The following is a 22230-nucleotide window of genomic DNA, read 5'->3' on the forward strand; positions in this document are numbered from 1 at the left end:
TTATTACCATTATTATTATTATTATTATTATTATTATTATTATTATTAGCGCCTGTGTGGTAGGAGATGGGTCACAGAAGTGTGATATTGACTCTTGGGTCACCCAGCCCTAGACTTATCCCTCCTTCACTGAACCATCCCATCTCCCCCAACCCTTTGGCTGGGTGATGGCTACGCCTAGGGGTTGGACTGGTTAGAGCAAACTAGGCCTATTACCCCACCAAAAAGTTCTGTGGGAAGGAATGGTTCAGGACTGGCTAGTGTTTTCTAAAGGAAAGGCTTCTTTCCTCTGCTCTGCTCCTGGGCCATAAAAGAGGGCCTATGGCTGGGGTCAAACTTGTTGTTTTTGCTGCCTTGCTTCAGTAAAAAGTTGAGGAAGACTTCACAGAATAGGGTGATTGGAAGATGGCTGTGCTGGATGGAATGGCAGTGGCTTTTCAATAAACACTAAAAAGCTGAGTCCTGCCTTCAGACATGGCAACCTTGTGGAGCTGAGTTCCAATGCTTTCAGGTGAGGATTGGTCAATTGTTGGGGTTGAGCCAAGATGGGAGCTGGGTTAAATGTGGGTAGGGAACAACTGCCAGAAAAATGGCAGCGTTTTGGACTTTTTGGTTTAGAGAAATGGTGAGTAAGAGGTGACATGTTAGAAGTTTGTAAACTTACCCCTCTCTCATAACATTAGAACTCATGAACATACGATGAAGTTGAATGCTGGAAGATTCAGGACAGACAAAAGAAAGCACATCTTCATGGAGTCGAGCTAAACAATGGAACTCGCTCTCACATGAAACAGGGATGGCCACCAACTTGAATGGCTTTAGAAGAGGACTGGATGAAGGCTATCTGCGGTGACCAGCCATGATGGCTGTGTTCCACCTCCACTGACAGAGGCAGCTTGCCCGTTGCTGGAAACCGCAGGCGGGCAGAATGCTGTTGTGTTCATGCCCAGCTTACAGGCCACCCACAGGCATCTAGCTAGCCATCTTGTGAGAATAAGATGCTGGGCTAGATCCAGGAGGATCTTCTCATGCTCTTATGTCTTGGTGGGAGGAGTCCTGGGATACTGGCAGTGGGGGAGCCATGTGCTCTTTGTCTAGGGCAATGCAGACCACCATCTTCGAATGCAACCTAAAATGGCAGTAGCCTGTTATGCCTCACCTTATTGACTCATGTTCCATTTCCTGCCCTTATAATTGCCCAAGTCCTCTTGTGTTCTGAATATTTAAACAAAACTGAGTGATGAATTGGAGGGAGTGGCTGGACTGAGGGAAAGACAGTCCCTGCAGCATCTTGCAAGGTAGCAGTATTGTTTTTCTTTTTAAAGACTGTGTGCCTATATGCAAGAAGTTTCTGTCGGTGAGTAAACACATTAAGCCAGCTAATGCATACTTGTGATTGTAATATATTTAAGGTTCTTAACCATAATACGCTTATTAAAATATGGCTATAATTTTGCTAATAGAAAGCAGCAACATGATTTATGAGTAATGACAAAATTCATTCCCATCCTCCAACATATTTAATATTTATGTGAAAAATTCTGTATTCAATTACATCTAAATTTCTAGCATTTTAACAGTGGCCTATTCCGTGGAAGGTATGCATAATACATTTTGTACAGAGTAACGTTCAAAAATAAGCTTTATGCAAAGGGTCTTTTACAGTGCGACACTATGTAGATTTAGGAAGATGAAACACCCACCATACTAAATGGAGCTTACATCCTGGTAGATCATAATAATTATTTCTGAATTTGCATCTCTACGTGGCAGATGCAAGTCACTCCTCTTTTGCACTTTTTGGGGGTGATGCATTTCCTCTCCCTCTTTTTTCTTCTTTTTTGGCAATTTGTAAGTGGCCAGGATTTAAGTGGATCTTAAAATTTGACTTACCCTGTTTGTACCACTGCCATGAGTAAAGGGTTGCCTGTAGCCTGCATGTAGGTGTCTAATCCAGCCCCAACATTGAATGTACTGGGAAAAACTTTGGGTGTATTGTATTTCATAATGTCTGTGAATGCATCAGCATTTGTGGTCATTATAACTATGTTTTATCTACTTATTTTGATAGTTCTACCCCACCTTTTGGCCCCTTTCCCATGTTGAAATGCAGATTCTCCTATTCAGTCGTCTGACAAGCTGCTTCTGAACGTCAGGGACAGTGCTTAGAGAGTATTAGGGTTGCCATATTTCAAAAAGTAAAATTCCTGATACCCGCAAAGTTGCTGAGCTTTTTGGAGGAAACCTAACCCAAAAATAGTGATTTTAAGCTTCTTGAGCTGTTTCTGCTGCATCTGGGTTTCCCCTGACATTTTGCTAATTGGGCAAAAATCCCCCAAAGCCTTTTTTACACCTGAAAACCAGGACATGTCAGGAATTTTCCTGATGTATGGCAAGTCTAGGGAATGTCATCTGATGTAGTGCAAGGAGCTATCATTGGAAACAAATGTCCCGTTGTACATGCAGAAAAGGATGAAAGAGCACAAACCAGTATTTGGATTCAGCCCTATTGTCATAGATTTAGACTGGTGCTGGTGCACTTTTTCCAAACGCATTACCCTTTATATTCCTTGAATCTTTGCAAAATTCTTGGGGATAGTAATTGACAGCACAGTATCATTTAGAAAGGAACAAACTGGTGTAAGTGGAGAGCAACTTCACTGGGAGACATTACAGCACATGGCAATATCACGTAGGTGATTGTGTTATTATATCAGACCTTAGAACTTATGCACGGCTTGGCTGTTTTTGTTGATGAACTTATTCAGAGCTTTTTTTAGCTGGAACTCGTCGGAACTCAGTTCTGGCACCTCTCAGGTGGACACCATTATCATTCTAAGAGAACGAGGGAGGCATTCATGGTGCGTTCCGGCACCTCTTTTTCTAGAAAAATAGCACTGAATTTATTATTGTTTTTCGCTTTTGGAATATGGAGGCCGAGAGAGCCAGCCCTGATGTGTTTTATGTATGGATAAAGAGGGGGCCTTGAAAACCTTGTAGTTCAAGGAGATAAGAAAGATGAAGCAAGAGAATAATAGTGGGCAGAAAATGACATGCCCAAGTTCAGATATCAGGTCACGCCAGGTGGGATTGGTTCCTTATGCGTCCAACTCCCTGATACATGACCCAACCACTGGGCTGGATTGTCTGATATTAACAGCTTTGTCTGCTGCTGATGCAGCAGTTAAATAATGGATGTTGGTGCTTGAGTGCTCCCCTGTAGCTCTGTGTCGCTGTGTATTGCCTGTTTAATATTCCATTTCAGTTTAACCAAAGATGAAGCATCTAAAATGCCTATATCTTTCAGGAGTCATTTGCACTGAGCTGAATTCTTGTGATGGTTCTTTTTAAAACAGTGAATTGTACATCAGTACAAAGGGAATATAAAGAAGAAGGGACAAGGATGTGTGCATATGAGAGAGAGAGGGAGAGGGTTGGGGTGGGAGTCTGTGGGTGGGGAAAAGAGATTAAAAAACACACCATAGTCTGTATTTTTGGGGGTCCCTTTTTATCAGCACAACAACAAAGTGTCTACTCTTCCTTCTACCGTGCACTGAATCACAGTAGTTTGGATCACTGCAGTAGGCATGTAGCAGGGAAGCCAAGATAAGGGCTCTTTTTTGTGGCTGAATTTCAAGGGCTGGAGAGGATTGTGTGGGAAGCCAGGGCAGAAGCAGTGCTGTTGAGGAACTAGTGTATAGTAATGCAAGTGGATGACACTGATAAATTGCTCCCCTAAGCCAGCATCTGCAGCAAATTGTCAGACTGAGATGAGTTCCCGGCATACCCTATTCCTCTGTGTGAATGAAATCTCAGTTGAACCATTATTTACCCATCTACCTGTGAAATGTGGGAGGATAGGATTCATTGCCCTATTGCAGGTTTGATTTGATTTTGCTTTAATACGCTCTGTGTGTGTGTGTGTTGTGCATCTGTTCCTATCTATATCTATATATCTTTGTGTGTGTGTGTATGTTGCCTTCTCCAGTGATGGATAGTGACTAGCCTGTTTCTGATTAGCAACATAGCTCTTTGGGAAAAGAAAAAAGGCTAAGTGGTTTTCTGAGTAAAGTACTGACTTTCCAAGGTCTGGAATCCTGTTTCCACTAAATGAAATGAATTTAATAGTCTTGACTTTGTTCTTTGTAGCTGAAGGAATGCACAGTTAAGCAACTACTTAGTATACTTTCAAGGCTCCCCCTTCCCCACCTCCCCAGCATACCAAGAACTGAAAAAAGATATATATATAGAGAGAGAGAGAGAGAGAGAGAGAGAGAGAGAGACGCGTGTGTGTGTGTGCGCGCGCACACACACACACACACACACAGAGTTTTCGCTGTAAGGGCTCATCCAAACTTCTGCTTGTCCCATGCCTAGGACAGTCTGAGCAATTTTCACCCTTGTCCTGCTCTTTTCCCAAGGAAAACCCACTCTTTAGTACTAAATGGAGCAAACGTCAATCCAATGTGCTGTTTGCTCCAATTCAGTGCTAAAGAGCAGGTTTTCCCCGGGGTTGCGGAAAGCAGTGGGACAAGAGAAAGCATAGATAAGCCCCCCCAGTATCCTTCATTAACTGGAAATGTGTAAAAAATACAATTTTTTTCTGAAAAGCTGCATTTTCTTTACTAGTCTTCTCATTGATTAACAATGAGCATTTGCACAGGAAAAATCCCTACAGTCACAAGACTGATCACTCACCCTCGGTTAAAAAAAAGTACAGCTGGAGTCTTAAAGTTTTGCTATATCCTAGTGTGCCATAGCCACTTTGAAATAGATTTAAATCCAGTTCTTCTACAAAGGAACCAAAACATCAAACCCAAACTCCATGCAATTGCTGCAGCATTTTTTTTCATTTTAAAAAATCTGCTAAAAATAACTAATGGATGATGACTTAACCAGTATTAAAAATTAGATCTTGTAAAATGTCAGAAAGATGCTTAGGCTCAGACTTTGTTGGATACACATGAGAAGAGAGTTCTCCAACACATATGTAAATCCTCTGATAGGTTATTTTTGTGATATATTTTCTACACAAATAGTTCCAGCTGATCCAACAAGCAATCTATATAAGGAATAATGCTGCGACTCAGGAGTGGTGTTCTCAAGGTGTTCTCAACCCCCAAGGGCTCACTTGAAATGGCTAAAAATTTACTGAGGCTCAACAGTCAGAAAATGATGGTGCAGGGGCAGAGCCAGTCACAAAATGGTGGCAGAGCCTGGGATAAGCAATTGCTGACATCATTTACTACTGATTTCTAATCTATCTTTGAAAATTGGCAAATCCTTTGCCATAGCATTTTCATGGTGGCAAGGAGTTCCACAGCTCTGCTTCCTGAAGCTAAGTCCAAACATTTGCTCTGATTCAGCCTCTCCATTTTAGGCAGAATTTGCTGATTTGGAAGCTCTAAAGGGAGAAGATTTTTTTCTTGTATAGTTTCCCTTCCCACCTTTGTATCCTATCAAAGTATTTTTCTTTTCTTTTACCCATCTCCTGTAATTTCTTCTTTTCTCCTTTCACATTCTTCTTGTGCCACAATACCCCCCAAAAACTACTGTTTTCTTTTATCCCTTCTGCTTGATCCGTTAACACTCACTTTTTGCGTATATAACAGCTTTCTTACCCTTTCCTTTCTGTTTCCGCTGTATTTATTTATTTGTTCATAAATATTAATTTTGCCTCACTTTCTAATTTCCCTCAGCAACTCATTTGCCGCTTTCCCCTGAGAGGAGAAAGATCTTCCCTCTCCCCTGAACTCCTCTGTCTCCTGGACACCTTTCCTCAGCGTGTAAGGAGTTACTGCTGTCAGCACTGGTCCAACCAAACGACACTGGCATGGCTAAGGGGGCAAGGCAGATCAGTGGGGAGGCAGTGGGCTGTCTGTGGCACTGAGTGCCGCCTGAAAGTGGCTCTTGCTAGATTTCTCCTGGCCAGGACACCTGGGTGGTTCTTGGCCCACTGCTTGAGAAACACTGTTGGAGAGCAAAGCCCAGCAGCAAATGAGTAGCCTGAGGGGAAGAAAGCAATCAGCTGACAAATATTACTGCTTGGGGAAGGAATGGAATGAGGAAAGAGAGTGGAAGTTAATTTGATAGGAGGAAATAGCCATTTTACCAATGCAGTCTAGCATTGATCTCTTGATAGGTCTCCTCTGACTTGCATCATAGTGCTCCGTCCTGAGTCAGTTGTGGCCTGGATGAATCCTTGCTTGTTAAATGCACCTTAATATTTCCTGTTGTACTAAATAATACAGCAGTGGGTATTCTGGGCTCCTACTCTCGTCGTTACTTATTATTTTACAGCCAGCCTGTATCTCATCTAAGATCAAAGGGCTAAGGCTACGCTTGACATCATATAAATGCTAATAATTTGTATTGCGAAGAGTAGTAAGGGGAGCTTTGTCCCCTTCTGATGAATAGTTTCTTCAAGTATTGTCTAGTTATCTATCATGGTTGTTCACACTGTAGCCTCTTTTGTAGAAGATGGATTAAAATTCTTCATAGTTTTATTGAGTGCTATCTATGGCAACTGGTGTCTAATGTATGTTGTTTAGCTGATCAAGTCTTCTTTTATCCCCTTTGCTTCATAGTTTGGCTCCTGATTTTTTAAATGAATTTTTAAATTCAGGGAGGAGGATGTTGGTGATGTGGCAATTACAGTGAGAACTTCCCATTTTGTTTTCTTATGCTTATATGGCCTTTAGCAAAATATTGGGGACAGAGAGTATGTGTACTTCAAAGCGAAAGGGGCGGAAATCAAACTCCATGCAAGTCCAGTCCTCATTTATCCAACTAAAGGGAAAAAAGGGCAGCGGCAGTGAATGTTGAGAGTGCAGTCATATGTGAAGGACATCTGTATATTGGCTGATGTCAGGAGGAAGCCCAGGCATCCCTTTATCACAGCATGGTGATGGGTCCTGTCAGGATGGCTCAGGCATGTTAGAGCAATCAAAACATGAGAGGCCCTAATTTGCTACAACCCTCCTACTTTCTGTACATACTGCAGTTTCTTTTCCTCAAAACATGTGCACTAAAAACTTTAAACCTCTTTTCTTTTGTCTGCTAACTAATAGCTCACCTGGATAGGATTGCCCCTGGCTCTGTGAATGTAGCAATTAAGTCTAACCCCTAAGACAGCAGCCTGCTGTGTTGCCTGGCAGCCTGCATTTATAGGAGCTGATAAAACAGAGAACAGCCCAGGGTTGTCTTGCTTTTGAGCTTGCCATACAGATGTGAAGGACAAATGCTCATCTGCTCTTGAGGTGACGAAACAACTCTGAGATGTAGGAATCAAATTTCTAGTTTTGCTGTGAGTGGTGAAAACTCGAATGGATGTTCAGCCTGTTCAGGGTTCTTTGTGTGGCTGTTCCTGTAGTTCCACTTTTTTTGTTTTAAAAAAAGGGTGAATGGTAATTTGTTACGGTCTTTTCTGTGTTGTCTGTTATTAAAAAAACCTGAACGGTGCATATTTTATCTGCACAGTGAAGGACTTCCAGAGCATTTAGATAACCAGATGTTCCAGCAAACAAAAGGAATCTCTACAGGGGCTACATTTGAGAGCATGCATGCATATATAAGCCCCACTGATTTAATCATCAAACAGTTAATTGACATGGGGCATGCACTGAATTCAGAAAAGCAGACTTCTCAGATAACTGAAATAGTTCTGTACTATGATGTATCACCCAGTTTGCACCCAGCACCTGAAAATAAGTGGTGTAGTTGCCACAATTTACCCTGCGTTAGGTGTAATTAGCTCCATTGATTTCAATAACATCTTAATTAAGGATATCTGACCATGTACAGGTAACTCACATCTTTTGATTATTACACTTACCATCTTGACTGTGAGTCCTGGAAGTCCTGCTCCCTGCCTTGCAGGCCTTTCCCACCTGGCCTAGGATGGTGGGGCCTTCACTGACTGTAGCTACAAAAGCTGAGGCTGCTGGAGAGACTCTTGGGTTGGGGTCTTGCTTAGAGGTTTTGTGGGGGGGGGTTGTGGTTGTGGTTGCTTTTATTGATTTTTTTTTTTTGTATCTTTTAGCTCTTACTATGATTTGTGTGGAAATTGCAATTTGGTTGTGTACTTCTTGATGTTTTATGTATTGTTTATGAGGACTTTTGTTATGTTTGTAATTATGGGCAACTCATGTGACCGATGCAAGATTGTGGCCCCAGAAAAAGCACTTTTTTTCAGGGTGAAATTGTGGGGCCCAAAACGAACATCATTCGCTCATGTGAAAAAATGGGATGTCGCAGTTTTCCCAGGACAGTTGAGAGCTATGCTCTTAGCCACCACAATTTAAAAGCTCATGCACTAAGAATTTTTTTTGGGGGGGAGGGGGAGTTCTCTTTATTCATGTGTGTTTGTTTTGCGTGTTTTCTGTCCCAATAATTTGTGATTAAAAGTCAATATATGTGAAGGTATGTACTTTAAAAAAGATAACTTATAGAATCATAGAATTGTAGAGTTGGAAGGGACCCAAGGATCATGTAGTCCAAGCCTTCAATGCAGGAATCTCAGCTAAAGCATCCATGACAGATGGCCGTCCAACTTGTATTGCTTATATTGAATAGGCTTGTGCAGCACATTCCAAAACCAAAATCTCTCAGCACTTTAGAACTCCCAGCCGGAGCCAGCAGGAAGGATCAAAGGTGTGAAATAAGGGTTTCCGCGTTTCATCCTGAACACATTGCACTGGCGAAGATGAGGCAGGTTTTTTTCTTAGTCAATCTCTGTAGAGAACAAAAATGGGTCTTGGGCCTTTATTGGATTGCACATACTCTTATTAACTCAGGATAATGATAGTTTCTCTGAAAACTGAATAATCACGAGAGGTGATGCATTGCTAGTACACATGTAGTTCCCAGGAGAAATGGGCAGAAGCTTTGGGGTTGTGTAATGTCCTTACACAATGGGGACGCGGGTGGCGCTGTGGGTAAAACCTCAGTGCCTAGGGCTTGCCGATCGTTTTTTTTATTTTTTAAAATAATTTTTATTAACCGACCAATCAAATCAAATCAAATCACATCACATAAATTCCGAATTACAAAGCCGAATTTTAAATTTTGTTGAGGGGACCCATATTTCAAGATCTGAAGGGGGATTCTGATCATCTTCTTGCTACTGCGTTAATGTCCGAATCAGTCCAAACAAAGTTCATAATTATATCCAGTCTTATCTTGCTGTTTCCGCATCTCATCTTGTTCGTATATTTTCTCTTTTTTCTTTATGATCTCTTCTGATAATCTCCTTAAGCCGATAAACACCAATAATAATCCTGTGTGAATTTTCCGTTCATCCAATTCTCAAATCAAGATGGTTTCCATATATCATCGCATTCATAGATAACATCGCTCTTTCCATCATTAATCACAGAACTGTCGTTCTTAAGTCCCTCTGAGAAGTTTCACCCACAATATAAAAACAGCTCTATTTCTCTATTTCTCCTCCCAGACTTAAGTCCTCCGACAGAACTTCCCAATATGGCGACGGTATTTTTAACTGCGTCATTCCAAAGCCCTTATACATTCCACGCTCTTCTTAAAGCATGCTTTGGTTAGAAAGTTTATCTCCACACAGACATAAATCCACAGCTTAAGTCCTTCAAATGACATTTCTGACTTGTGGGGGGGGGGGATTCTTGTTTAATCACATAGAGGAAAGAAAGGAAAGTTTTTTCCCCCTCCCCCAGCCAGTCCTTTTGCCATACCGAGTCTTGGTGTGTCTTCATCTGGTTAATTCTTGTTCTTCCGATTCAGTGCCTAGGGCTTGCTGATCGTATGGTCGGCGGTTCGAATCCCCGCGGCGGGGTGAGCTCCCGTCGTTCGGTCCCAGCTCCTGCCCACCTAGCAGTTCGAAAGCACCCCTAAGTGCAAGTAGATAAATAGGTACCGCTTTATAGCGGGAAGGTAAACGGCGTTTCTGTGTGCTGCGCTGGTGCTGGCTCGCCAGAGCAGCTTTGTCACGCTGGCCACGTGACCAGGGAAGTGTCTCCGGACAGCGCTGGCCCCCGGCCTCTTAAGTGAGATGGGCGCACAACTCTAGAGTCGGACACGACTGGCCTGTACGGGCAGGGGTACCTTTACCTTTACTGTCCTTACACAGGCCTCTTTAATGCCTTTGTTTATGGCTGCGTATCTCTAGTAACAAATTTAAGGGAAATAAGAGCAGAGTCTCAGGGCTGTCCTTAGATACTTTACTGCCTGAGGCAAAGGACAAGAGGGTGCCCCATTCCATGTACAGTTCCATGAAGCTGAATTTTACTTCAGCACTGATGATAGGACAGCATCGGCACTGCAGGCTGGCTCAGGGGGCACAGGACAGGTTGTGTTGCACAGACATCTCTAACTGAGGAGAATGGTTGGGGCTCAGAAGGAACAACCAAGGGGCTGCCATTTCTGTGCTGTCAGCATCTGCTGCCAAAGGCAGTTACCTCACTCTTGTCTCATTGTAGGGCTGGCCATGCATATTATTTTAATGATGAAGAGCCCATGGAAGAAGTGTGTCTGATATCTCTGAATGCAGAAACACTCTGATGTGCCATGAGAGCCAGTGTGGTGTAATGGTTAGAGTCTGACCCAGATTGAAGGATCACTGCAGTTATACCCCAAGTTGTAGCTGGGGGGCAGAGAAGAAGGGCTTTTGTTTTTTGCTTTTGTTTTTAGAAAGGAATGTTAGGTTGCGAGTCTTTTTTACCCGTGAAGATAGAAAGAAAACTGTAGAAGCAGAATTCTAAATGCGACTCTGCTCAATAAAAAACAAATCTCTTCCTGTCCTACAGTTTTTTGGCCAGTGACTACAAAGACACTGGGATGTATTGGACTGCATTTCTGGCTTGCAGATAAATTCCTTTGGTTTTGTTGCTTTTCTTCCCAGCAGGCCATACATATGGGTTCCAGTATACCCTTAGGCCTCCTCACCACAAAATTTCCAACAGAATGTTCGACCAGCATGTTGGAAGATTCAGCTGCCAGTCATCCAATATGCCATTTTTAAAAAAATGGTTAGAAACTTTGCCTTTGATATAGTGTGTGATTAAGTCCTGATTGTGCATTTGTCTGTAAGAGAGCAATGCTCCTTTCCTTGGCTATTGTAACAAATACTTACAATGATTGTGATTAGTATAAAGAAAAGGAATCTACTTGGACATTTACTGTACCCTAATAGTACCTATTATTCAGGACCTATGTAGGGACATATAGCACTATATATAGGGTGCTGTAAAATTTGCATGACTCTGATTGGACTTTGCATTTACACTCTTTCATGGAATCTAATAAGATGCACAGATTTTTCAGGTTTCCACTTTTATTTTTAAGTGTCAGTTTTTAGCCCTTAAACATAGTTTTCTTTTAGAACCACTGAACTTTGCATAACATTTAAACCTTGTCTGTGATTTATTACAAAATAATGCTATTTTCATAGCCAAGGGGTTGCATCTGACTAATGTCATACTTGTCCCAAACTCTTCTCCCCCTAGACCACTTGAAAACTGGAGTGTCTTGGTGGGCCACTTAAGGATTTTTCTGCCTGCTGCAGCAATTGCAATGTGCTGTGCTAGATGTTGTATAATTTTAAATTAATTTTTTTAAGACAAGTTGTGGATTGCTAGTGGTCTGCAAACCACGGTTTGGGAACTTATGGACTAGACCCATTGAAATAAATGGGTTTAAAGTAGTCATGACTAACTTGTCCATTGATTTCCATGGGTCTACTGAGTATGGCTTAGGCAGATACAGCACAAGAATTTCTATATTTCTAAGATGACTTTAAACACATGGGTAGTATTCATAGCTAGTCCTATACAGGGTAGACCCATTGAAGCTAATGACTACGATTAATGTAGCTTCATTGATTTCAGTGGGTCTACTCTGAATAGGACTTAGTTGAATTCAATCAATCTACTATTAACGTCATCGTATACAGACTTTTAAAAATCACCTCTTTGTTTAATAAAGCAAGGCTGACTTACTTTAATGGTGAGGGTGGAGGGTGAATTCTTTGACTCCTCTCTCTCTCTCCTTGTCTTCCTTTTAACAGCTGCTGTTATGAACACTGGTAAACTTTAGCCTTAAAGGGCTATTTGCCACCTGGATAATTATAACTTTATAGCTGTTTTAGGACATTTCCCCCAAGGGCAAAGAGAGATAACTTAGGTAAATGACCTATAATTTTCGGCCTTAGATCTTTCACCTTGGCACATGTTCAGGATATTCCTCCAGAAACCCAGGGTGCGAGGGAGAGCATTGCTCTGAAAAATGAAAGCAGCTATTTCCACAGGTAGTTTTGCAATTTTCCAAGTACTGTTTGAATGGTGACATTCCAGTGCTACCTTTGAGCAGTAGTAATGGGCAGTTTTCTGTAGCTTACCCTTTCCCCTGGAAATAGTTATATATTTGTATGCGTCTACGTGATTGGAAGCAGAAATGGCCACAACTTGAATACACTTTCATCCTACGGTAAAAACCAATTTGCTTCCCTAAGCTCTTTGGAGGTTAAATCATATTGTGCCTGCTTGGATCTCTTCTTGTATTGCTGATAAATGGAATGAAACCGCTATTATTTGTTAAGAATATTCCAATAGTGTGTTATGATGTTTTATTGATTTTGCTATTAATGATTACTTTTTTTAGAGAAATCACTTGGAGGTTATGTTTGACAAAAAGTGGTATTTTGAAAACTTTAAAGAACATTTGTCTATAAATACATGTATCCTATCTTGGGTTGTCAGCTTTTATTCTTTAATTTCATTAATGTTACTGTGTCTGCTCTGACTAAGCCTGGCTGTAACCCACTGATATTTACCTTGCAGTGTGTTGCATCTTTCCTTTTTTTATTCTATGCTACAAGTATATAATATGTAAGTGTATTTTTAGCTATCTGCTCTATAATTGTGATCTTTTTACTCATTTGGGAGCCTAGACACTCATGAAAGGGTCTGTTTGTACAGTAGAATTCCCTTCTGGTCCCCAGTGGACCCATTTTCTTGCTGGCCCCAAGGATACAGAAATGGCCATCTCTGACTTGCTTTTTAAAAATGGCAGTGAGATATTATCCTGCATCTGAGATTGTGAATTTGTGTCTGGACTGGCAGGACCCTGACAAGTGTGTGGCAGAGGTAAGGGGGCTGGAGATTGACCCAGAAGAGGGGGCCAGCAATTTATAGGGTTTAGTGCCATCTGCAAAACAGGGGAAGGGGAAGAGCAGTCAGAGATGAAGATGGGGGTACAGGATGTTTTGGAAGAGGAGGAAGAGGCTGTTCAGACGACAGGCTGGCCAGTCACATTCATGCCATCCCCTGCCCCATTGTCCCCTAGAACCAGGAGGGGCTTGAAAAGGGAAGAGCAGTGGCAACTTCCATGCTGGAGAAGTCTCAGGTTGCATGCATGCACTCCATCAGACAAGGGTACATAAGCCCAGGGATGCGTGGTCCCACTGTTGCATCAGCTGCTCCACAAGACACAAACCTGGAAAAGTTAAGGCCAGCTAAGTGGGTGCTTGAAAGCGTGTGTGTTTGATATTTCAGTTATTATTGTAATAACTGGTTTGTGTAGCATGAGTAATTCAGGCACCACCCATTTCTCAACCAAGCCTTCCCATGTCTGAAGAGGCAGCGTTTGGGTACGCCAGCTCAGGATCTCTGTGGAGTCCTCCTCTAAAGATCTCCCACCATGAGCAACATACAAGAGGTTGGCATCCAGCTCTGAAGCAATGTGGCCGACTGAATGATTCAGAGCTCTGAAAACGTGCTTCAGTCCTGTAGCTCAAATTCTACTTCAGGTCAGCACAGGTCCGCAGTGATAAAAACTAATTACATTCTAATGGATGTTTAATGACTTGTGTGAAATGAGCTGATGGTTATCAGCAAGCTCCCTTTGACTGGGATTAGGCTTGCCACCTGGCTGGTTTAAAACTTGTCCAACCTTTGTTTTTATTTATTTTGCTTCCCAGGTGCTAGTTTTTTTTATCTTGGCCACGATGCTAATTAATAGTATAATATATTAAAGCCATGTACATGCTCCAGGTTCCCTGCCCCTCATTCGTAGGATGGAGAGAGGGGTTAGTAAAGCTATCTAGCTTTTGGCAGCTCAACTAGTAGCTTTCATTGCTACCAGCAACATTCTGCACCTGGCGAGTGAGGTGAAGTTGTCCACCTATCTTTCTCCCCAACCTTTCTGGCAAGCTTTCACCTGACAGAAATCCCAGACCCTATTTATCACACACCTGTTGGCAATCTTTTTCAATCTGCTTTCCCACAGAATACTTCAACGATATAATTTATTTATTTTTTGGAGCAATATATTGCTTTAGCTTTCCATTGAAGATTGCATTTGTCAGGGCCGAAGAGGTGAGCTTCTCAGATGCTTCCCATATATGTACAGCGAACTAATTCCCTGAGTGCTAGTCCCCCTGTGCCAAAACACAAGAGGAAGGTACTGGCAGGCCCGGAGGCGGCAAAACCCCCACATTTCCAAAAGCACACCAAAACCTTAGACCCACCAAACAGCCCAAACTACACATGCTCCATGGCCTCAAAATGCTCTCTGTCTGTTGGGGAAGGGGAATGACAGAAAATGAGAGAATGACAGAAAATGAGAGCCAGTGTGGTGTAGTGGTTAAGAGCAGTAGATTCGTAATCTGGTGAACCGGGTTCGTGTCTCCGCTCCTCCACATGCAGCTGCTGGGTGACCTTGGGCTAGTCACACTTCTCTGAAGTCTCTCAGCCCCACTCACCTCACAGAGTGTTTGTTGTGGGGGAGGAAGGGAAAGGAGATTGTGAGCCGCTTTGAGGCTCCTTCAGGTAGTGATAAAGCGGGATATCAAATCTAAAACTGGGAAAGGAGTGCCAGATTAAATCCTATGAAGGCCCCTAAGGCAGTCGAAATCTTGGAGGGGCCCTCACAAAGGATCTCCTAATGCATTTTTTATTTTACCAACAAGATCAAGATCAACTCTGTTGTCGCAGGGCCGCTAAAAGGTGTGGGGCCCACAGGCCGGTACCTCCTCTGCCTATTTGGTAATCCAGCACTGAATGGAAAGAAGTATTCTAGAAAAGAGTTTGGCTGGCTGGCTGGCTGGAACCCACATAATAGCATTTGGTTGGGTTCAGCTTACTAAACTGCTGAGGAACAGAAAGCAGATAATTGCAAGTTTTGTTTGAAGGTCCTTGTTTAGCAATTACCTAGAGGACATGGACGAGGTCCTTTCCAAAGGCAAAGCTGTGTAAGGCTGTCCTTAATCCTTTTTTTTCTTATTTGCAGAAGAAAACAATCATTTCTCCCCTTATGTCCTAACTTCTCCTTTAACCTTTTCTAACCTTGTCTAACCTATTTTCTCACATCTCAATTTAAAAGTCAATTATTTTATAGCAATGGCTTAGCGAAACTCCCCTTTAATTGCTTTATTAGTTTTTCTGGGAATAGGAAAAGGCAGTTCCCGTCACGTTACTAAGCCTCCTTATTGATTGGCAATCAAAAGGCTTGCTTGGACTGTCCTGCGTACGGGAATTTTCAGCCTTCTCTCAACATGATTTAGATCTTTGCTTTATTCTTTGTGCATTGATCTCATTTTGAGATTGCTGTTTCTCAGCTTTCGCTTAGCTCTTTGGTTGTGCCTCCTTTTCTTACTGGGAAAAGCCTTCAGATATATCCATGATACTTTGGTCTCTCATTAGGGGAGGATGTTGTGGCTATTTTAACAGTTACAATATATAGTGTTGACTAGCACCCAGGTAGACTGGCCAGAACTATCCTCCTATTACGTTATCACCCTTAGGTTTTTGCTCCTGCTATATTTATGCCAAGTCTGGTTTGTATTAGTAATGATGAATTTATTTGTTAGTTTCTAAACCGCTATGGAGTTCTTTGATTCATAGCTCTCTATAGCTATTTAAAAATAAAGAAAGAAAACAGACTCCATCTACAGTGGTACATTGGTTCTCAAATTTAATGTGTTGTGGGAGTCCGTTCGACTCCCAAAACAGTGCGAAAACCAAGGCATGGCTTCCGATTGACTCTGCAGGAGCTTCCTGCACTCAATCAGAAGCCTTGGAAGCCATGTCAGACGTTCGGTTTCCGAAAAACATTCGCAAACTGGAACACTCATTTCTGGGTTTTCGGCGTTCAGGAGGTGATTTGTTTGGGAGCCAAGCCGTTCGAGTACCAAGGTACCACTGTATTGATTTGCTCAGGTAATGGCATAGGCTATGGTCGCCATATCTGCAAGAAGAAAAAAGAGCCCGAGCTGATTCCAGTCTCTTTCCCTGGCTCTGGCTGAGAGCAGCTGTGGCATGAAGAACAGCCAAAACCACATGAGCCCAAGCAACCCTCCCATAAATAAATGAATAAATAACCCCCCAACCCCCCCCCAGACATTTCATTTAAAATATAAACATCCCCCTGGTTGAGCATGTTGGCCCCACGAAAGAGGACATGTCCTGGATTTCCCAGACACATGGGAAGCCTTGCATAGGCAGGAAACAGCCTTCCTCTGTTCAACAACTGAAAGCCACTAAGGCTAAGGGCTGGACTTGCTTGGAAACCCAAGGTTCAAATAATACCTATGTCACGGGTGCTCACAAAACCCATGAGATGCAGAAGGCGGGAGGCAGGAACAGGAATCAGACGAGCCTGGTTTCCTATGTGTAGAAAGGCACATGGCAAAGCAGAGGAGGTTCTTTGGATCCTGTTAACATCCAAGAACCCCTTTTGTCAGTCCCTTGGCCCACAGGTGATGGAAACAAGCCCAACACCTAAAGTGTGCTGAGGAGGAGAAGCCTCAGGACATTTGTTTGGCTCAACAAATGCTATGGACCAGCTATTACTGTAACTGTTTGCCTACCTGTAAAAAAAAATTAAATTCACAGATTTGCTATTCCATGACTGAACAATACACTGCAGATATAAAGTGCCACAGGTTGTATTTTTATTATGAATGTGATAAGATTAAAATAGAATACTTACCGTGCAGTGGATTGTCATTAATTATTCTTTAAATCCTCTTAAGTCACATTTCATTTTTGATCAGTAATGTTGGGTTTACGCATTAAAATGCATGAAATGTTTTTTTGGGAAGCTAATAAAGTAGTTAACTTTTTGAAGCAACTAAATTTCCCTGGGGATAGTCAAAAGCCTGAAGCAAGATGTTTAATACCTGATAGGATAACTACTTTGCAAAGAGATAATAATGACGTTTGACAAGTGAACGAATGATTATATTAACATTTAACACAGAACTCATGTAATGGAGCAAAGTGTTTAAAAAAGCCAAAGTTGTGAGGCAACAACAAGAGGGGGCAACACCCTAATAGGACAAGTAGCAACAAACTCCTGTAAGTGAACAAAGATTTAGTGAAGCTGCTGTAGAACTTCCAAATTCTCTAGAAGAGTAGCTTAAAATGAGCAAACATTGCAGTAAAAATATTGATGTTTGGAATATATCTATATCTATATATCTCTCTCTCTATATTTATCTGACTGTATATTTTGAATAATTAGTTTCACTGAATACACCCTGTAAAAATGTGAAAAAAACCATAATGATCAAACCATGCGTTTTATGTTAAATTTCCTCTAAAAGGCTCTACCTCAGTCCAGTTCTTTTAAACAATTGTGAATTATCTCAGGTTGTGATGCATAAACTAATTAAGCTGGAGTGTTTGGCAGTCAAATCCAATACCCAGTTTAGTTAAAGTATGTGGAATCAAGCCAGCTTGTGGCACTGAGCCTTCACTGCTTTTACAGACAATTAAAAAGCCCACTTTTATTTTAGTGCGGTACTTGTGCTAGTGCTGATCAAGCACCCGTAATTTAATATCCTGCTGTCAAATACGCCTATCTCTTAGAAGTGATTTGCGCATTGTTTCACTCCTGACCTGGTGCTCACTGCATTTGTGGTAAAAGTGGTCATCAGAATGCAGTGGCTTGGACACTTGTTTCTGAGTGAGTTTTCGAGGTTTTTTTTAATCAGTCTGTGTTAGCTGTTAAATGCCATCCTGGTTCAGACATTCTGATCTGTAACCAACAACTCATAGTTTGTTGGGCTGAGAACCATGCTCCCTTCTTGTCTCTCTTTTTCCTTCCTTCTCCTCTCACAGATTAGATCCTGGTGCCATGTCTTCAAATACAAGCAGCGATTAAACCATGGTTTCCCGATTTAGAGGTTACAAGAAACTGTTTTACTAAGCCATGATACGAGCACCAAGTGAAGGATGTTGCCTCTTCTTCCACTGTTGGTTCCATCAGTATTATTTATGTGCACAAGAAAAAACCATAATAGAAGCAGTTCAGGTTCTATAGCCATGGGCAAACTTCTTAAAGAGGTAATACAGGGGATAGCAAAAACTCTGGTGGGAAAACTGTAGTATGCTTATACTTGTACATCAATCATTGAGAATTGGTTGCTGCTGGAAAATTTGCCCCAAATTTATTTGTCTCATAAGAGGCGAGCCAATTCTCTCTCCCCCAGGGCTTTTGTACCAACAAATCAGTTAACCAATACGAAGGCTCAGGTCATTTGATGATGAATTAAATATAAACATTAAAGTTGATTTAATTTTCTTTCTTTGCTGGATAAAACCCAAGTACTGAAATTTAGCATATAGATTAGAAAGACAGCTGTTGTTTATTTACTGTATTCTTTGTATTTTGAACTGAGGGGTTATATATTTAAAAAAGAGAGATGAGAGAGGCAGGAAGACTGGAAAATGCAATTTGCAAAGGACCTGCCTAGAAATAGTTCTGAGAAAACACGCTTTCCTCTCAGCAGCACTTTACTAATGTCAATATCCTCTTGGTCTTCAAACCAAAGTGAATTTCATGGAAGGCTGGAACAGCGGAAATGGCCTTCGTAGCGCACAGTAGGGATGGACAGGCAGTTATGGGAAGTAGAAGTGGGTCACTGCTATCTGGGTGGGCCATATGCTTAGCAGAGGGTGTGGCGGTGCTTGTTGATTCAGAAGTTGGCGCTGGGAAGTAGTATCTCAATCTCTGAACAAAGGTTAGGAAAAATAATGTAGAGACTCATTCTTGCAGCAGGTTCTTCGCATGATGAAATTTATTTCTGTCTCTCTCTCTCTCTTTAGCTGATGTGTTTTTCTGTGTCAGTGGGATACTTCTCCATGTCTTCCGTTCAGACAGGGTGATTTTCTTGGCAATCTGAGATTATAATTATGTGTTTGAAGCCTACAGTGAGGGATGATTCTTGGCCAGTGATAACATGACAATGATTGCACGTAATTGCTGAAAACAACTTGTGAGTTTTATTAATGAGATGCTGCAAACATCGTATTGTCGATTATTGTGTCATTTAACAGCTAATTCAGAAAAGTTAAGTGTCCCGTAATTTACATTTATTCTTTCCAGTTTATACTACAGAGGCAGTTACTGTCCACAATTGCCAATGTTCCAGATACAAAATTGCCATTTTAATGAGTGTTTGGTTTGCGTTTTTTTAAGCAAGAAAGCAAGCAAGCAAGCAAGCAAGCAAGAAAGAAAGATAAAGATAAAACCTGTGAGTCTCTCATTATTGATTAATGTTGTCCAGGATATGAGAGGGTTGCTTTAAGGAGCTAGCTGTTATATATGGTTAAATCATACCCCTTTGGCCAGCATAGCCCAGCCTCGCATACCCCCAGACAGGGCATTTTTCTCAGCTGGAACTCGCCGGAACTCAGTTCCGGCACTTCTCAGGTGGCTGCCATTGCCATTATAAGAGAACAAGGGAGTTCATGGTGACTTCCAGCACCGCTTTTTCTAGAAAAACAGCACTGCAATGTTTTAGGCTTCAATTCCCATCATCCCAGATCATACTGGTAAGGGCTGATGGGAGCTGGAGTTCAAAGATCCCCAGACTGGGGGAAGACTGGGTTGTGATGAATAAAATATTTTAAAACTACAGCCGAAGCTTAGCAGGCCTGAAAGCAGCCTGAACAGGAGATTGCTACACCTTTTGCATTAAGAGTTGGTCTTTAAATGTTGAGTGTTTTGCCCCAGAGGCCTTATTTGTTATCCATAAAACTGACCGGAATGGCTGGGTTGTTGTTTCCTTAATAAATAGCGGTGCATGGCTGCAACCCAAAACATACGATCTATTTAAGATTTTCATAGATTTTCAAGGTTTGATTTTGCCCTGCTTTGAAAGCTGGCACCTTTGTTTTCAGTCTCCGCATGCCCTGCGCAGATGTTACCATTGATGTGGGTATGAATGTGTGTGGGTGGTATTGGACATGTCCCTGCTTCCCTATTCCACACCAAAGGTAAGGAACATTTTCCAGCCCAAGGACTGTGTTTCTTCTAGGGAACTTTCTGCAGGCAACTTGCCTGTGGTGGGTGGGGCTAGAAGGAAAAAGTGGGCGGAGGAATGAATGCAAATTTTGCCCTTGTACCAGTAGGCTGGTCTCTACACACAATCACCCATCCCCTTGTATCCTTCATTCAAACAAGCAAGAGGCATTCAAGGACACATTCCAGCCAGGCAAAAATATTTAAGGTGCAAAACAGGGCCAGTCAGGGGCGTGGCCAGGTGAGAGTTCCAAGGGCCAGGCTGAGAGACCTGGAGGGCTGCATTTGGCCCCCAGGCCTGAAGTTTCCCACCTCTGCTTCAATGCTAAGTTGAATGTCTGCAGAAAGCCTGCGCACATATGGAATGTTACTCCACTCCTTCCTTTTATGCATTGATCATAATATCTGCATGGTGAATGTAGTGTACAAATGGAGGATTCACTTCATTTGTTTATGTAAGTATGTGTGTTGGTGTGTAAAATCGGGAATAACAGCCATAGACAATACTAATACTTACAAATGTTTATGGGAGGAGCAGGATTTTTGTGAAATTGCATTGCACTTCAGCTGCATGCAGCAGATAGGAGTATTTAGGAGGAACACCATAGAACTGTTTATGTTGTGTTATTTGATTCTTCCATAATCAGCAGAAGCTCTGTGGCACTGGCTACAGGACCTATGGAAGGAATTTGTTTCAAAACAACAACAACAAAATAATAATTTTCATCTATAACGATCCCCATCTCCATTCAGGTAGGTAGCCGTGTTAGTCTGACGCAGTCAAAATAAATTAAAAAATTTAAAAATTGTCCAGTAGCACCTTAGAGACCAAGTAAGTTTGTTCTGGGTATAAGCTTTCGTGTGCATGCACACTTCTTCAGATATTTATTTCAGTCCCCATCTCCATTTTGCTTTAAAGCGAAGTACAGCGCAGAAGCACAAAGCGTCGTTTCCTCGGTATCCAGTCAAGTGAGGAAGTGCAAGGTTTGTTTGCACAATGGACCATAACAGCAGTGATCAGTTGAGGTGGGGCATAGGCATGCTAACATGTGGATCTTCATCAACATACTGCTCAAATCTATGGACTTGCAGGGACACAAGGGACCACTATGCAAATGCGTATACCTGCTTGCTCTTGTTGCTTCTCTTTGGCCAGGCAGTTCTTTGGTGAGCCAGAGATGGACCAACTTAAATATTTTCCTGCCCTTTGCAAGTGGAGCATTTCTGGCCCTGAACTACAGAATATACTACCGAGATGCTGCCTAGTGTGATTAAATATGAGAGATAAAGTTTCTCTTTGTTTCCTTTGCTTTCAAGGTGCAAGGCTTACCTTTGTGCTGCCTTCTACAAGACTTAATACGAATTTCAAATTCGGGAACCGTTCTCCCAAAGGCTTCTGTGTGACAGTTGCATCTTTGAAGCATGAGATAAAAAGCTTTGGCATTTTTAGCCTGTGCCAGAATACATGATTTGCTAATGAATGTCTTAACTTTATCTTCCAACAACAGCGTAAAAGGAGACTGAAAGGACAAGCCTTGATTAACTACAGAAAGGGCAAGAGGAATGTTAAAACAGAACCGAACGCACCGTAGGCTGAAAACAAGAATGGGGAACTTGCAGCCCTTTAGATGTTGGAATACAGCTTCCATCAGCTATGAACAGCATGGCCAATGGTCAGGGCTAGAGATGAGAACCATAGTCCCACAACACCTGGAGGGCATCTGTGGCTTAAAAGCCTATGGGACAGTAATGGTTTAGAACAGGAAAAGTAGCTTCGACTATTTGTAGGACTTTATTGAAGTATTCACACTTTTTGAATATCATTACACAACCCTTGATTTCTGCTACAGCCAATGCACATGGTAATAAGGTCTCCTGGTATGTTGACCCTGACTCCTTATAACAATACCATTTATTTAGTGTCTGATTAGATTTTTTTAAATAAAAAAA

The 22230-nt window shown here is 41.9% G+C and overlaps 1 protein-coding gene across 3 annotated transcripts in view; it reads left to right on the forward strand.

Annotated features, from left to right (window-relative positions):
• KIF26B (kinesin family member 26B) overlaps positions 1–22230 on the forward strand; it is a 266744-nt gene that overhangs the window by 16815 nt on the left and 227699 nt on the right. Inside the window, exon 1 of one of the 3 annotated variants that reach the window (XM_053382707.1) lies at positions 3577–3881. The exons of the other annotated variants lie outside the window; for them this stretch is intronic. Within the exon in view, the coding sequence (XP_053238682.1) occupies positions 3714–3881 (168 nt within the window). The 5' untranslated portion in view covers positions 3577–3713. Of the gene's footprint in view, positions 1–3576; positions 3882–22230 lie in introns of those variants that run through there. 3 annotated transcript variants of the gene reach the window in all.

The sequence above is a fragment of the Podarcis raffonei genome, chromosome 3 (genome assembly GCF_027172205.1).
Source record: "Podarcis raffonei isolate rPodRaf1 chromosome 3, rPodRaf1.pri, whole genome shotgun sequence".
Classification (NCBI taxonomy): domain Eukaryota; kingdom Metazoa; phylum Chordata; class Lepidosauria; order Squamata; family Lacertidae; genus Podarcis; species Podarcis raffonei.